Source organism: Ostrinia furnacalis, unplaced genomic scaffold (assembly GCF_004193835.3).
Source record: "Ostrinia furnacalis isolate ACB-3 unplaced genomic scaffold, ASM419383v2 OfSCF3116, whole genome shotgun sequence".
In the NCBI taxonomy this organism is placed as follows: Eukaryota; Metazoa; Arthropoda; class Insecta; order Lepidoptera; family Crambidae; genus Ostrinia; species Ostrinia furnacalis.
In genome coordinates this window covers 139,768-152,901 of record NW_021133355.1, presented here as the reverse complement: position 1 = coordinate 152,901, position 13,134 = coordinate 139,768, and the positions used below count along the sequence as shown (strand labels likewise).

Below are 13,134 nucleotides of genomic sequence, written 5' to 3'. Positions count from 1 at the left end.
TACTCAGAAAATGCCAACAAATAATAAAAAATGATACTTTTTGAAAAAAATCTGCTTTAAAATTCGTNAAAAAGGATTTTTTTTGCTTGTAACTTCTTCAATCTTTAATTTAAGGCAAAAATTTATATTAACATATTTGTAGGCAAAGCAATTTTCTACAAATTATGACTGTACAATTTTTTTGTACGACGCATAGTTTCCGAGACATGCACGCGGGCAACCGTAGCACAGGGGCCACGCTGCGCGGGTCCCCTGTGCTACGGTTGCCGCATGCCCCGCAACCCAGGCCGTGGGGGGCCCGCGCAGGCTGGGGCCCGGCTGGCAAATGCCACCCCGACTGTATGGCCAGTCCGACGCTGAAAGTAACAACAATGTTGAAAGTGTGGAATTGTAAGACATCCTAATAATACTGTGAAAATATAGTGTTCTGTGTTAGTGTAGGTACTTCGCGATTTGTTCAAACGTGATACGGAGACAGAGCTGAGTTGCAGTTGCAAGGTAAGAAAAATATTTTTAAAATCCTGTTTGCCTCTATTTATTTGCCAGAAGGTATCTTACGTGTACTCTTGTGTGTAATGTTTACAAGTGACAACTGAAAAAATATTTTCTAGTTGTCAGGCAAACGTAGAAAAATAAAATCCAACTTTTTCTCGTCATCTTATAATAATGTAAATAATATTAATAAATAATAATAATTAAATAAACAGTAATTTTAAATCACTTTTTAGTTTGGTACTAAATAAAATTGCTATCTTTGTCTTCGAGCTAAATGCATATAAACATTATTTGGATTATTCAAGATGAATCGCAATCAGTCTGGTCGGTTTTCAAGAAGTATTTTCTGGCTATTCCATTTTTATCGACGACGTCGTACGCGGCTTGCATAACTGAATCTGAAGGGTTCTGGTCTCTCGTTAATATCCACGCGTAGCCTGGAAGGAATGAAAGGAGATACATTTATTAAATAGCAGTAGATAGGTAGGAAACAGCGATCTCCGACCCGCCTGACAAACGTGAAGATTATAGTAAAATACTCCACTAAAGCACGGATTAGCAAGCTGAAGTGGCAATGGGCAGGGCACATAGTACGCAGAACTGACGGCCGATGGGGCAGCAAGGATCGGAGTGGAGGCCACGTACCGGAAAACGCAGTGTGGGACGTCCACCCACAAGGTGGACCGACGACCTGATAAGGTAGCAGGAAGGCGCTGGATGCAGGCCGCTACCACAGTATGTATAGATTTGTCTACTGTGCCGCTACCAACCGTGCGATGTGGAAGTCACTGGGGGAGGCCTATGTTCAGCAGTGGACGTCCTATGGCTGAAATGATGATGATGATGAATACTCCACTAAAGTGGAGGTGGAGGCTCTTATGCCAGCAGTGGATTGTAAACGGCTGTTGATAGGTACGTTAGAATAATTCTCCCACTCCCACACACTGCCAGGGCAATTATTGTTGACTGCCAATAGAAATCGATGTAAGATCAGTTGTTTTCGCTGACATAATATAAATACAAAAGCAATTAAATTAAATTAGAATAAAAAATATATTAGGTACTGCGAATTATTATCTCAAATGACACAGCAAAATGTAATTCCTACTATAAAATGATGAGCAATTTACGAACCACACTGAGCTGTATCGATGATTAGGTGAGTTATTTCAGCATAGGTACTTTTAAATTGATTGTTAATCGAATCGTGTTTATTGACAAAATAGTCGGGACTAAGTAATTAACAATACAACACCTCGAACGGATAGGTAGATACTGGGTTGCACTCATTATCTGCTTGACCCATTCTAAAAGCGATCTTCCTTATACCCTGTATACTTACGTTATTTTTTCAATTAAATTCACTCAAATTGCAAAAGCCGAGCAGCAAACCCACTAGGTGCGTGTGGGAAAGTTACCGCGAGTTTGCCAGCTAAGCCAGCTGCATTAGAATTTAATAAGAAACTGCTCAGGTTTTACTTACTTAAATTGAACAAGCCGAAACTGATACAGCTGTTGACTACAGCATAGCCGGTGTAGTCTGTGCCTACTATGAGGTAGGGAGCAGCAAACGCGTTGGGGGCGAGTGGGAAAGATACTGCCAGTCTCNCCAGTCTTCCTTCGTTGGGGTTCTCTAGGGTGCCGACCAGCTCGATGGAGGTTTTCTTGTTGCCTTTCCTGGAAATTGTTGAATATTTTTTATTAGCAAGTTACTGTGAATTTAAGTTTAACAGGCACTTGGGATGATGAATAACTATCCTAAAAGTTCAGCCTCTAGTCGGCCGTTTGGTGTAGTGGTTTGAAACGGACTACTATTCCGAAGGTTGCGGGTTCGATTCCCGCACAGTGCAAACATTTGTGTGCATGAACATATTTGTTTGTATTGGACTGGGTGTTTTCTATGTATAATATGTATGTATTTGTATTGACAAAAAAAAGTATTTAAGTATGTTTATATCCGTTGTCTAGTACCCATAGTACAAGCTTTTCTTAGTTTGGGACTAGAAGCGCAGTGTAAAATGTCCAAGGATATTTATTATTATTATTAGTAGTTTGATTAAAACGACGTGGGCAGTGGATTACTAACTTCATTCCTGATTTTCATCAATATATAATTAGGCAGGCCTAATTGGGAGCCGAATAATCAAACCTATATTATTGTGCTTCGCACGCATTTGATACCCTTCTAGGTATATCTGTGCCTGATAGACGTACAATAGAAATAATTATACATAATGCATGTCTCACACGTCTTTAAAGATGTAAATTATTATTTAATATCCAGGGAGTCAGGGACGTTTACTTTGAAGGTTTTCGATTCCCCAAGTATTCTATTAATCCAATGTAACTCTATCTGTCACCTTTTCACATTTAAAAGATTAAAGTATAGGGATAGGACAGGGTAAGGAACACTATAATCCGGGCCTTTTTAAGGCGAGAGTGAATAGGCACTTACAGGGCAGATATGTACCATCCTAGTCTGCATCTCACTTAACACCAGGTGCGATTGCGGTTCAATACCTGCCTTGTTATTTATTAAAAAAGTCGTATAGTCTAGGAGCGAAAATCGTATAGACGACAGTTCATTTTTGTTGTAAAATCGCCCTTATTTAGACAAGATAGCTTGATGTGCTGTCGTCTGTCATCATCATCATCTTAGCCATAGGACGTCCACTGCTGAACATAGGCCTCCCCCAATGCTTTCCATGTTACCCGGTTGGTAGCGGCCTGCGTCCAGCGCTTTCCTGCTACCTTTATGTCTGGACATTTAAATAACAAACAACGGGATTTTAAAGCAAATTCTTAATATACGTACAGAACGTTAATTTCTTCATTTTTGACGCTAATGGTGCCGTTGCCCTTGTCTTCGTACTCCGCGATCACGCACTTGCCCCCCAGTTCGAAGATGAAGAAGTACTTCTCTTGTTCGTACCATTTGCCCAGATACTGGAAAGGATAATACAATTTCATTATGTTTCTGCTATTTTTGGGATATCACCATTTGGTCATATGGGACCCAAACTTAACGTAAAAGTAGATAATTTTATGCATCAAGGTATAAGCCTAGGCGCAGATCACCGACTTTTAGTTGGCCGATAGTTGGATCGGGCTGTTAATCAGTATGGTGTATGAAAGTGAGCACATTACACCGATTTGGTAACGGCCGATTCTTCATACAAATTAGAATCGGGCCCAACTATCGGCCAACTAAAAGTCGGAGAAAATATAAATGTCAGGTTAGTAAGCAGAAAATAAATAAGGCTAGCAAAACTACGCAGCTCTGTTTTACTGTATTTTTACCTACGCCTGTTAGGTACAATGTGTAACTTCAAATCTGGGGTTTTTATAATATATAGCAATTAATTATCCTGAGATGTGGTTTGGTCTCTCAACTGGACTACTTTACTGCATTACTGTAGTAGTAGTAGTACATAATTACCTTACTGTGTGCTTATATTTAAACTATTTCTATGCTAGCTAGGTCCTTGGCTAGAGTACTTGTTTGCGAGTTAAGTTAAATAATGTTAGGTGACTTGTCAACAGCTCTCGCGTCATTTGTTTTATTTCTCATAAAGACTAAACTTGCTTGCAAATAGGATTACCATTTCTGAAGAAAAACGCTTAGGAGTATCTGTCACATAAAAAAAAAGACGTTAAAAATTAAAACAGGTAGGTACATCAATATAAATAATTATTTTATTAAGTCATCAAGAATAGCACTTCAGGTAATATTGAATTGAATTTCGACTATTATTTGTTTTCATAAATAAAGTATTTTAAAAACTTAATTTCAACAACAGTTCAATATTGAAAATTCTTATCGAATGCGGCAAACGCCAAAAAACCTTGGCGTCATCATCAGTCCTATAATCATATTACATTTTGTGGTAACCCTACAAACAGCTAACTGTAAATTATATGTACTTTGCCCCTTAAAATGACCTTTAAATATTTAGCTACAAAAAGTTGTTTGAAACCTGATAGTGTTTTTAGTTTTTTAATTGGAATTTGAGCTAGACTAAGTGAGTGAGTCGGTTGTATCGAGTTTACGTGCCATGCTGGTCAAAGTCAAATTAAATTTAGTAACACAAAACATACCCAATATTTATTACAAGCTTTTATTTACTTTCACATGTCTGGTGTAGGCAAATCTTGTTGTAGTTTTTCGTTATTATACGAGTATTATTTCTCAGGAATTTGCTTAATTTGCATTGAGCTTAACGGTAGATTACATAAAATAAATAAGTTCATAATTTTTTTCGTTCTTTCGTTGAAATTGAGGTTGAACTTTTATAAACTCCTTAATTCTCCTTAGTTAACTGGTATGTTCATTATTTACAAGCCAGTTTGTAGGTAGTCCATTACTGGACGCCCTTATACCTGAAGGAGTCCAGGAGTATCCAGCAACTGTCACTTATTTCTAGGACTCTACATTTGCCGATACTTTGTCTCCAACCCGTTTACTCCATCTTCGGCTGATGTAGTCGACTTGTATTTTTGTGTGTTTGTAATGAGTAAACTGAAAAACTACTGCACAGATTTCAAAAATTCTTTCACCATTCGTATGCTACATTATCCTAGAGTAACATGGATTATAGCAAACCAGAGCAAAAGATAAATAATATTAATTATCTTCACTAATTACCTGACTCGCGTTGAAGTCCTGCACGACAGAAACATTGGGGCAAGAGCCTGGTAGCAGGACTTGGGCAGCACACATGTCCAGGGAGATGACTCCGCACAGGAACACCACGATCTTTTTAATTATAGACATCTGAAAAAAAAATGTTGTATGAAAATATAAACGAACGCTTCAAGTGATCGATTTTCTCAGCACATGCCAAATGTTGGTCTCGATGCGCTGATAGGGTAAAAATATTATGAGACTGGTAGAGGCTCCTTAAGAGCAAAATATTTGACGATTTGTAAGTACTATTTAAATAGTCTATACAAATAAATACATTTTGACTTGACCAAACGTAGAGCTAGGTATGAAGTAAGTGAAAATTGATACCATTTTTGAAGTGAATGCTTGCTCTGAGGAGTTTTTTTTATGCAACTGAAAATATTATTAATGTGCATACGAAATTATATTGAGATTCCATCAGATTCTGCAGAGCAACTGTAAACAGTTTTTGGACGTTACTTTAAAGAAGTTTAATTAAAATTTGCATTTTTAGAATATAAAATAAATAATGTACGAAAATTCTTTTCACCGCAATGTTTACGTATACCAGCCAAGGCCGGCGACAAAAATCGGTGAAGTTGAAAAATTATATTTTAACCTATAAATTTTGTTTGTAAAAAAAAAACTGTTTGCCATTCAAAAGAATACAATTTAAAAACATGCATTAACTGATATGTATATTTAATATAATCTGTAAAAACTGAAAAAAATCTATGATAATGGTATAGGTACTTAATCAAGTTACAACATATAATTTTTGCCGTAATTTGAGTGCTGAAGTTTACGAGCCCTAGTATTATTAAAATTGTTTTTAATTATTACTTCATGCAGGCACATACTTTTACAATGACAAGTTATCTAATATCATGATAAATAAGATTGTCAAGGTGACTATAAAGTTTGTTTGTTTGTTGCATATCTGAAAACTTGTGAATCAGACTTGCCAATTACTTGGTTCAATATTTTAAAGTTTTGTTTATTACTGTCGCTTGTACGTCAGCCTTAACATTGTTCGCACCTATAAGAACTAACATAAGAAGACAGTGTTAAACTTGATGTGCCGTTGGTCGCAATTTAAGATAGTACATGTCATTTTAATCCAGTAGATAAAGGCTGTAAAATAGTACCTTGGGAAGAGGTCAACTAAGCTGTGTACATACATAATAAAAATATAAATACCTACAGTTAGGACGTTTCATAAAATGTTTTGAGGAAGTTATATGTACATATAAAACGTACCTACAGTTAAAATCTTCTTTGTCCATGGCCTAGTTTTAATTGACAAACACACTCAAGAGTAGTAAAACAGTATCCCAGATAAAGATGCCAGTTCAAAATGATGAATAGTCTAACTAAAAGTTAAGTTAATCTAAGTTTTTTTACAAAGTTCAAAAACTCAGCAATGCTAATTACTTACTCATTGACATTTTTGCTCCCAGACATCCCACTTGTTGTGTTTTTGGTATTGAAAAAATACCAACCGATTTGAGAATCTTCTCCTTTTTGTTGAAGTCGGTTAATAAGTGACACACGCACAATTTACTGGTTCAAGTGAAAAAAAAAACTAATTCAGACTAGGTATAATGATAATGTGTGAAATGCAAATAATAATTGTACTTAATTGATAGAAAAATGCTAATGAGATGTTTTTTACACCGTTGTGTAACTTTTTTGCCGGAAACAAAATTAAACTTGTCTAATATTGGTTTACTAAAGTAGAGATTATAATGCAAATTGTAAATTAATTATTCCAAGGCAGAGATTTNACAGATAAACACCGACTAACAAATTACTGAATTTGGGTAACCTATTTTTTAATAATGTTTAGCATAATAAAACTACAAGATAAGTGTCTATTTAAGTACTTTCTTACTTACAAGAAAACTGCGAGGCAAAAAAGGAACTCTTAGCACTCTTAGGCTGAGTTGCACCACCTAAGTTTGACCGTAACTATAACGATAACCGGTGGTTTTTGTATGGAATTTGACATATTTTTGACGTTTGTCAAAGTTAAAGTAAGATAGTGCAACCCAGCCTTATATTTAAAAAATAATTCTGTATTTCTTACGCAGACAATACTCGCAGATACTCGGTTTCGGACTTACGTCGTTTAGCTTTTAATTCTCTTAATTCTTCTTTTGAGACTTGGTTTCTGGAAGCCACTATTTTTAATCTCATCAAGTAGTTTAGGTTAAAATTTAGTTGGTAGATGGACAAAGTGATTGAAGCACCACATCAAGCCATTAATAATAATATAGGGAGGTCATTAGCAACATTATTATACCTTGTTAATGCTGACAATTGTGAGGAGCACAATGATATTTAATTTTCTATTTGTCAATACGCAATTTCAAAAGTTTCAAAATCCAAAAATTGTCCACGGACAATAACACGGCACAATAACAATACAACAACGAACGAACGAACAAAAACAATAAGCTAGATAATTTAAGTAAGTCAAGACCTATCTTTTGCTTGTTGCGACGATATAAATTAATCTTGTGAGCCTACCTTTTTACTCATAAAATAGATATCTTATGAAAATTGTTTAAGGACATGGGTAGGTGTTTTTACAATCTCAAAATAAATACTGCCTCATGTATTTAATGAAAAGCAATAAGTTGACACATTTGCTTTATACTGACTTCGTCTGACTTTCATCACAATTGATAAATTGTTATGTACTGGAACTGACCATCAATGAGAATACAATATTATGTACATTTTTAAAGACTTCCAGAAACATACAGTGAAAAGATCTGCAGTTTGATATATAATAAACGTAATACAGTGCGATTCGTTAACGAGTTTTAAAAATGTAACCCAAAGTTACCAACAAGTTAAAAATTTTGGGATAAACAAAAATATCAGACTTGTTTAATTAATTTTCCAAAATAATAAAATATTTGGAAAGTACTTTGGTACTTGTATTTCTGAAATAATAAAAGTAGTAAGTAGAGTAAATACTTAAGAAAAATAATTTCCACTTAAAAGCTTTTGAAACTCTGATCTATTCAGAGAGCAAAATTAGTAATGGCCAAAAAAGATTTACACATTAAGGTAATTAATGTGTGATTTGTCCACTTCCTGTATTTGTATTAATTTGATCAGAAGGAGGTGCAAAATTAATTTGTAATTAAAATTTTCCAACACACCATAAAACTTGTAGTTTAGCATAGTTTAATAATATACATACTTATAGTTGTCAACCTTGTAGGTACGAGTAATAATGCAGTAGTTATTGTGTATTAAATATATTAAATTCAAAAGTTTTAACTACATAGATAGTAATAATATTCGTGTCCCATTTTAAAAACGCCTCTACGCTATTAAAAAATAAATTGCAACCAAACTGTTTGGAAGGAAAATCAGAAGAACTACTAAATTATTAGCATTGTTAGTCCCAAGTTATAGAATGAACTAGAGTTACTTCTCAATTGAATATTTCCTGAATCTCATATCTATATCGATGTTGTTGTAATAATATTCGTGTCCCATTTTAAAAACGCCTCTACGCTATTAAAAATAAATTGCAACCAAACTGTTTGGAAGGAAAATCAGAAGAACTACTAAATTATTAGCATTGTTAGTCCCAAGTTATAGAATGAACTAGAGTTACTTCTCAATTGAATATTTCCTGAATCTCATATCTATATCGATCGAATATTTGAAAAATTCCCAATATTTTTAATTTGTTGTGATTATACGGCACTGACCTTTAGATGATTTGTGATTCTGCAGAATATAACCACATATAAACTCAGTATTTCGGTAGCGCGTCGAATCGTGGTTACGGCCTTCACTGACTGTGGTCCATTCAAATCTACACCTAACTTCGTAGATGGAGGCCTTATATCAAATTATGACTAATACGTGTATAGTGCTAACAATCGCATCTAAATCCATCCGGATGACGGTTCAATTCGTTTAAATTGTTATTTTGTCGCATGTTTTATTCATTTGGAGGAAATTAGATAAGCAGAAGATGAAGAAAATTAGGTTACATAAAAACTAAATGATCTACCTAACCTACTAATGCAGAAAATAGTTTTCCGATGGTTTTTTTATTCAGATTAATCCTTTTGAAACTTATTCCGAAGTTGCTAGGCACTATGGGTTTTGTTTGGTGTACTATCGAGATTCAAATATTTACACATATAATATAGTTTTTTATTTTAAGTTGTCGTGGATCCACCTTATTTTAGTTTTTATTGTTTATGGGTTTTTCTTCCTTTTTTTTAGTTTTGTATAAATTGTGTCCCTTGAAATCTAAATTACAACCCAGCCCTGTATTAAAAAAAGGTATATTTTGGATCATTTTTCGCGAGAATGAGGTCAAGCAAACTTCAAAATTTAAATTTTACTCTCGTTCCGTATTTTGTTATTTTTAAAGGGAGTGGTGATTATGTAACTCGTAATTTTGGAAATGGATAAATTAATTCTACTTTTTTTTATCTCGTGTAGAAAGAAATTTTGCATTTTGATTCTTTTAAGTTTGCTAATAAACGGTTTCTTAAGTTTTTTGACGTATTTTGTATATTTTATTCTAATTCTGCTTTTTACTCTCATAAATAGATCCTTATTTTGTATTTTAATTGCACAAGCATACGTTTGCCTCATCAATTAGTTTTACCTGTTGTTTTACCTATTTGTCGCAGCGAAATACCTACTATTTATTTTATTTTGAATGATTTTTATTCATTGCGTTTATTAAGGTTGCATCAGTAGTTATTGAAATGTTATTTTATTTGGTTGCACGACTTTCTTCACTACTATCGGTCATCTTGATAAATTGTGAACCAACCACAAAGTCTGTGCTGTTCATGGCACCGATAATGTTGATAGCTCATAGTTCGGCAATTTATGCATAGAGGGCGTCATCGTCGCTTCGTAATGCTTGTGGAGGATTTTTCTTCTTATTTTTTGTTTTATACTATATTCGTATGAAAAAATTACAAAATGTGGTATAAATGTTTTTCAAACATATTTTTTTACGTTTTTAAGAAATGAATNAAAGTGATCCTATAAGGGTTCCGTTTTTTCCTTTTAAGGTACGGAACCCTAAAAATGCAACAAAATAAAGATACACAAGGGCACTCATTGAAAACATTATTTTGGAAATTCAAAATACAAGTTGCAGGAACTTCAAAACATTCAAGTTATGCACCAAAAGTAAAATTTTTTTTGGCATGTGGAAAATAGACCACCTTACTAGTAAGTAGGTAATCTAATCTAATCTTTGACTATTTCTTGAAATAAATACCTCAACAGGGCTTTCGACTTTCTTCACGTTATCGACAACGACGCCAGCGCTCTTCTCGATGACGTCAATTTTCTTGCCCTCTTCATAGTTGGGGTCAGCGATAGGGTCGGGCAAGACGGTGCAGTCAGCCTGGTTGGTCTTGACGAAGAAGGCTCTGGAGATCTTGAAGCGGTCGAGAACGGCGTAGGCCTTCTGCATCGTCATGAGCGATGGGAGCCTGTCGCGGGTTAGCAGCCAAGCGCTCTCTGTAATGTTGGTCAATATTTTAGTTTTGTTCCCTGACTAAATGCTGTAGTATCTGAAATATGTAGCGACATGTGTAACATTGTTATTAATTTCACGCGCTGGTTTTACATCTGTTTCCATCTCAGAGTCAAACGTGTAAGGTTGCTTTTTAAGCATTGGTCCATGATCCTTTCTAACTGAAATATTAATCAAAAGTAAACCGTGGTCTAGTTAGATGCAAATGAATTTAAATGCAGCATTCTATAGACTGTCTTTTGTGGGAAATAATAAGATTTAAACTGAAAATTAAGCTGTCAATAATGTATGGTTTCAATAATAATGAAGTCCTCACGTGTATGAACGGGCCCAAGACCGCTGCAAGACCACATGACGGCGTAGCTGTCGTAGTCAGTATCCAGGATGCTATACTCATAGTCGTAGGGCAGGGGCAGAGAGGAGTACTTCACCATGAAGCGGCCCTCGCCCTCGCGGCCCACCATTTGGATGTGTCCCTCCATCAGTCTCTTCAAGCCAGTGCTGTGGCAAAGATGAATTAATTTTATAATTTTAAACAGTCTTTACAGTGTATTTTATTTTAATTCTGTAATGATTTAATCAACAAACTCTTTAACAAATATTGTAAGCAGTAGTGTAACCCGTAATAAACTAAGCCTAAGTAGCACAACTTTGACTTGAAACGTAACTGTAACTATAACCGGTGCTTTTGCCTGGATTTCTGACAAAGAAATTTGACGTTTATTATTAGTGCAACCCAAGGTTTGTTGATAAATTCACAGTCAAGAAAGTGAAATGTCATTCAAATTACTTATTGTTTTTGTCTTTTCAAGTTTATGGGCCTCCGCTAAAACGCTGATGCACAGAGGCGCTAAACGATTTTGTAATAAATAGTAACTAAAAGAATTCTAGAATTTCTTAAAATGATTAACGACACAATAGAAACTCAAATACTCGACTATACTAACATGTAGTTGGTGATTTCGTTGGAGACCAGGATCCTGCCCTCAGGGGTGCTGATGTAGTTGGTGGCGACGCATCGGGTGCCCAGCTCGCTGACGGTGAAGTACCGCTCCACTTCAAACCATGTCCCGAGGAAGCGGTTCATGTTGAAGTTCACCATAGGCTGTGGAAAGAATTTTCTGTTGATATAAAGGCACAAAAACACAAAAGAATTTAATAGTTTACACGGGATTATTCCCACCTATCGTTCCTACCGCTGCAACTTCTGTGTAGCCAGAATGTACTCGTAGATCCTATAGCTAGATAGAGAAAGCTGTAGTGCTTTTTTAGACACAGTTTGTATACTATAGTCATTGGTCATCTCTTTCTTGCCTATCAGGGTCGCCGCACATGGGCTTCACGCCGCCACCGGCGTTTTTTCATAAATTTTCGTGTGGCGGCGTTAACGCCGGTGGTCGTGGTGTGAAACCCATGTGCAACCAACGACCCTTAAATCTTCCATATACTTGATTTTTCTGATAATATCATTGTTTTTGATGTGTGCTAAGCAGACATATATGCTCATATCAAATTTTACAGTGACTTCATCCCTAAAATTAACAGATTAAGTCATGGCTTTAATGTCTAAAGGAAATATCAGACAGATTTGCTCTCTTCATCATCCACTCGATAACCCAACGTCCGTTTTTGCAATAATCATATGCTACCGATTAATACCGATGGCCCAGATGATCATGAATGATTGAAAGCGAGAGTGGCCCGGTGGTCCGTGTTAATGACCCGCGACCGGTCTGCGTTGTCTCTGCGCCCGCGCAACTCGTAATAAGTTATACAACCGCCGTAACAACGGTCAAGGTGGTTCAAGGCTGCTCATTACGTCTCGATATGCATCGATATTATAATTGCACGGGATTATTAGCTATCTTATTTATTTTGTTTTTAACATCTTGAAAGAAATTTCCGTTTGTAAGCGTCTATTGTCTTGTATAAACAAAACACATCGATTTAGTTAGTCTTAACATTTAACTCCAACTCTGATTGGCTTTGTCAGTTTATTTTATGAACTTAGGTTTCCCACTTTATTAGCTTGTCTAGGTGTGTTGATGCTGACAAGTATAGACAGGAGATTTGTAGTAGCGATTCTATTGCTAATAACAGTGTGGTATCAAACTGTTAAGGCAACTTTTGGGACTTGAAAAGAAAAGTCTACTCAAAATACACTTTATTCTAATTGCCACCGGCAGTCTGTTAACTTATTTATTGCTTCATTTGCAATAACAGCGGCTTCTAAGTTTCAGAAGCATATCACCCTCCTATTTTATGAATTTTGAGATATTACTGCTCAATAAATGATACCCTTTGACGAATTTAAGAGCAAAGAATTGAAAAGATATCAATTTTTATCACGTCGTATGTGATATTGGATAAAGACTTGACCAGTAATTTAGACAGTTGTCTATTTTCGATTCATCCCAAAACACAACAA

General features: G+C 35.4%; 1 protein-coding gene across 2 annotated transcripts in view; it reads right to left on the bottom strand.

Moving 5' to 3' along the window:
* Window positions 1–645: 645 nt before the first annotated feature.
* LOC114357268 (uncharacterized) overlaps window positions 646–13,134 on the bottom strand; it is a 25,128-nt gene continuing 12,639 nt past the window's right edge. For both annotated transcript variants that reach the window (XM_028310796.1, XM_028310798.1), the window contains exons 3-9: window positions 11,654–11,811; window positions 11,023–11,207; window positions 10,446–10,690; window positions 5,141–5,269; window positions 3,311–3,441; window positions 1,979–2,172; window positions 646–932 (exon numbers count right to left, since the gene is read on the bottom strand). In XM_028310796.1, coding sequence (XP_028166597.1) covers window positions 796–932; window positions 1,979–2,172; window positions 3,311–3,441; window positions 5,141–5,269; window positions 10,446–10,690; window positions 11,023–11,207; window positions 11,654–11,811 — 1,179 coding nt within the window. In that variant the 3' untranslated portion in view covers window positions 646–795. The remainder of the gene's footprint in view (window positions 933–1,978; window positions 2,173–3,310; window positions 3,442–5,140; window positions 5,270–10,445; window positions 10,691–11,022; window positions 11,208–11,653; window positions 11,812–13,134) is intronic.